The following is a 3,690-nucleotide window of genomic DNA, read 5'->3' as shown; positions in this document are numbered from 1 at the left end:
TTGATGAAAGAAACTTCATTGTATTTAAATTACTTTCATATATACAAGAGATATTGTTTTTGGGTTCTCAATCTCAAGAAACAAAGTAGACAAAAAGCAAGAGTTATTGAGGGAGTAAGTGTAGTAGAAATAACAGCAGAAGTAGTAGTTCTATTATATACTACTATTCTGTAACATAAAGTTTAGTGATAGCCAATAGGTGCAGCTTCTTCCTTCAACTCATGCCCTTGAACATGCATGTCCTGCAAATTCAATAAACTCTAGATTTAGTATGACTTCGTCGAACTCCACAAACTGGTAGTAAAAGAAAAGTAAAGTAAAGACAATTCAATGAAGAGTGAAAATGGAGAAGGGTTTACGCACCGAAGCGAAGTGATTAACATCACGATGATGAGCTTCATCGGCTCTAACAACCATAACGACATCTCGAAGTGTAGAATCAGCAGGTAATCTCCAATAATCAATAGCAATAGCAGGTGCTTTGACATTCTCAATATTACCTTTATCCAATTCGTTCAAGAATTCAGTATAAGAATGGATTGCTTCTTCTTCCAAGTACCCGACAATTCTATGTGAAAGTTTTGGTGAAACCAAGTAAGAAAAGAAATAAGCATTGAAGAATAATCCTTGAACTGCTATAACCATTGCCCTTTCATACCATTTAGGTTTTGCTACTTCCATGAATGTCATTAGATGCAATATGTACGTGAGGCAGTGAGGGAGAAGACAATCCGGTGATATATGCGCCCCACTTTTTAGTATCCGGCACCCCATGTTCATGAACTTTTTTTAGTCCGGTTTTAGTAAATGGTGTTTTAGTCATTTCACTCTCTCTAACAGCACAATACCGTTAAATTAAATGGAGTTGGGGGGTTTCAGTAATTACTAATTAAGGTGGGGGGTTTCAGTAAAGGCATTATCAGAGTTGGGGGGTTTCAGTAATTCTCCCTAATAACAAAGTGTGAGTATTCTATTCCTAGACCCTGATGAGCCTATTCGAGCCAATTCAGCATCACTGACTCGATCATTGACTGCTACTAGAAAATCAACCAATTTTTTGATCATACTCAAATACTCAGAGATTGAGCCACTTCCTTTCTTGATAGTCTGAAGTTTGTGTCTCAAAGATGATTTCTTGGGTTCAAATTCTTGAAGATAGATTTCCTCAAGATATTTCCGTTGTATGATTAAGAAGTACTCCTATAACATAACAACCATAAGGCAATTTCAATTTCTATAAAAAGGACGCTCTTAATAGAAGAAACCCTAGAAAGAAAGAAAGAGGGAAAAGCCTGAGCGAGAAATCATGGAGGCAGAAAGCTCGAGGAAAAGAAAAAACGTGGAGGCAAACTTGGAAGAAGAAGAAGAAGAACAAGATAACAGTCTATGGGAGAAAAACGAAGAAGAAACTATCCAGGAAGACTTTGACAAATTAACCAGAAAGCTTCTGCTTAAATTAAAGAAATCCAGGTATGGGTTTCTTCTCTCCAGTGATTGTGTCCAAACTCTCTTACGCGGTGATGATTTAAGGTCTCAGTTTGATATTTATAAGGCTGTTTGTATTTGATAGATTTTATAATTTGTGATTTATGATGTTCATATATTTGTCTCCCTAAAGATCTTTTTCATTATTTATTGATTACTGCCTATGGTGACTTATAGGTCTCAAATTAAGCTTAAATCTTTATTAATCAAACCCTAACTTTGGATAAATCAATGAATTCACAAATTATTATTATTATTTTTTTTTGCTTATAGGGGAAAAGCCATTGAGCATATGTCTCTTTGGAAGAGGACCAAGAAAGATGGGATTGATGGCTCTCTTTTAGAATGTCTGGACCTAACTTTGTATGAAGTGGTAAACTATTTGGATCTAAATGGTGACTACTGTCGTGGTTTTGTACAATTGGATCAAACTACTGCTAAAGAAGAGATAGAAAAGGAGATTAAGTTTTGGGAGGTAATCTTCTTTTACAAATTAAAATTTGGTCGGTTCAGTTTGTTTCCTCAACAACAAGGGAGCATCTGATTTTCGTTTTTACAACATAATAATATGTCTTGTTTGTTAAGTAGCACTCAAGTCTTTATATTATTATGTCATTTTTTTATACAAATCTGGTATCTTCTTTTTTCCATCTAATAGAATAGTTTATATTATTGTTTACCTTATATGGCTTATTTTATTTTTCCGAGAGTAAATTTGATGTCGTAATATGGTGCCTTCTTTTTAGGAATTCGGTGATCTATGCACAACTGAAAGCAATGCCTACAAGGAATTCCTTGACACGGTTATTTATCCTAAAACTATTGCGTGTTTTCGTAAATTAAAAAAGGTATTGTAAAACCTCAACTCTAACTTCAGCCAATCTGTCTTAAAGTATTTGGCATTTTCTTCTTGCTGAATTTTTTGTTCTATGAACAGATTGAAGGTGTTATTGATAAGGTAAAGAATGATCCCACCCTTGGAGGCCCTTGGACAATGAATGAGAGAGATGAGCGTTTAATGGCTATATCGGATGGATTAGTGTGGTAACACACTGTTATTGTTTTTCATCTAAACCCTTGTCAATCCTTTTTCTATTAATATTAATTCAAAGCTTTTAAAAAAAAAATCCCACGCTTGGCGACAGGGACGAGGAGTCGTTGACAAGATTCAAAATCGTGAGGCGTCTAATCAACTTTGAAAGGTGGTACGGCCAGGAAGACGCAAGTGCCGCAACTGCAGAGTACACTGTAGAGAAGTACGAGGTAATATCTATCTTTGTTCTTAAGTTTTGTTTAGTAGTGATTGATTTTTACTGTTTTTGGTGTCGTAGATTGATAGCGAGATGTTGTCTAGAGACAATACTAGTGTTTCCCCTTACCTTTCGAAGTAGAAGGTCCATAAGTTTCTTGTGTTTGTAGTTATATCTGAGTATTCTTATTGATAAGGAGAAACTGATATATTAGTTTTTGCAATCGTAGTATAAAAGTTAGTTTGAAATGTTAACGTTTTATTAATCTAGATTAGAAAAAAAAATAAAAAATAAGGGGGACCCAAGACGAAGAAGTACATCTGTTGATAAAGAGAAGGACAAATGAAGAGATTGTTGTGTTTCCATTGAAATCCTATGAAAGAATAATGTGAAATGATTTGGTGTTTGTGTATATCTTGATGTCTTTCTTACCTTAGATTAGTTATAGAGTTGTATGCAAAATGTTTAATTATAGTATTGTTTTTTTTTTATAAGAAACTCATGATATTAGTTGTTGCAATTGTAGGATCTGATAAGAGAGGTGGTGGAGCTGTCGTCGTACGATAATGCGTATGGTATTGTTAAGCTCTTGACAGATTTGTCGGCCTATGCAAGTTTTATAGCATCAGCCTTGAGAAAGGTCTTGCTGGTGATGATGAAGTAGGGCAGCATTGGAGATGGATGGTGGATGATATCTTGTGGAGACAGACTATATATATGTTATTTTACTTGCTACATGTGGTACCTCGTGCCTCAACTACAAATGGATCTTTTATTGGAAAAAAATGAAACTGCGGGTTATGCCTCACCTCCTTGTGCTCAACTACATGGATGGCATCAATTACTGGGACGCAAGTAGATTTTTTTTTTGTTGTTGAAAGAGTTTCTGAGTGAGACTTGAAGATTCTGTCTAAGACGAGTTATTTGTTATTTAAAAGAACATCAGATTATGGAA

The 3,690-nt window shown here is 34.9% G+C and overlaps 2 protein-coding genes across 2 annotated transcripts; one reads left to right on the top strand and one right to left on the bottom strand.

The window, feature by feature from the left end:
- LOC147537009 (ubiquinol oxidase 1a, mitochondrial-like) lies at nucleotides 1–982 on the bottom strand. The gene is made up of 2 exons (XM_086640388.1): nucleotides 364–982; nucleotides 1–242 (listed from the first exon to the last, which is right to left on the bottom strand). The coding sequence occupies exons 1-2, from the start codon at nucleotides 778–780 to the stop codon at nucleotides 183–185; spliced, it is 477 nt and encodes a 158-aa protein (XP_086496514.1). The 5' UTR covers nucleotides 781–982; the 3' UTR covers nucleotides 1–182.
- Nucleotides 983–1,073: 91 nt separating this feature from the next.
- LOC147537008 (uncharacterized) lies at nucleotides 1,074–3,690 on the top strand. Its single transcript, XM_086640387.1, has 6 exons — nucleotides 1,074–1,470; nucleotides 1,759–1,960; nucleotides 2,232–2,333; nucleotides 2,423–2,529; nucleotides 2,631–2,748; nucleotides 3,262–3,690. Exons 1-6 carry the CDS (start codon nucleotides 1,307–1,309, stop codon nucleotides 3,397–3,399), a joined length of 831 nt encoding a protein of 276 aa, XP_086496513.1. The 5' UTR covers nucleotides 1,074–1,306; the 3' UTR covers nucleotides 3,400–3,690.

Source organism: Eschscholzia californica, unplaced genomic scaffold, assembly GCF_041429995.1.
Source record: "Eschscholzia californica isolate CP2 unplaced genomic scaffold, dmEscCali1.0.p SCAF_5, whole genome shotgun sequence".
Taxonomy (NCBI): domain Eukaryota; kingdom Viridiplantae; phylum Streptophyta; class Magnoliopsida; order Ranunculales; family Papaveraceae; genus Eschscholzia; species Eschscholzia californica.
Note: the sequence above shows the minus strand (reverse complement) of the source record. Positions and strands in the feature narration are given on the sequence as shown.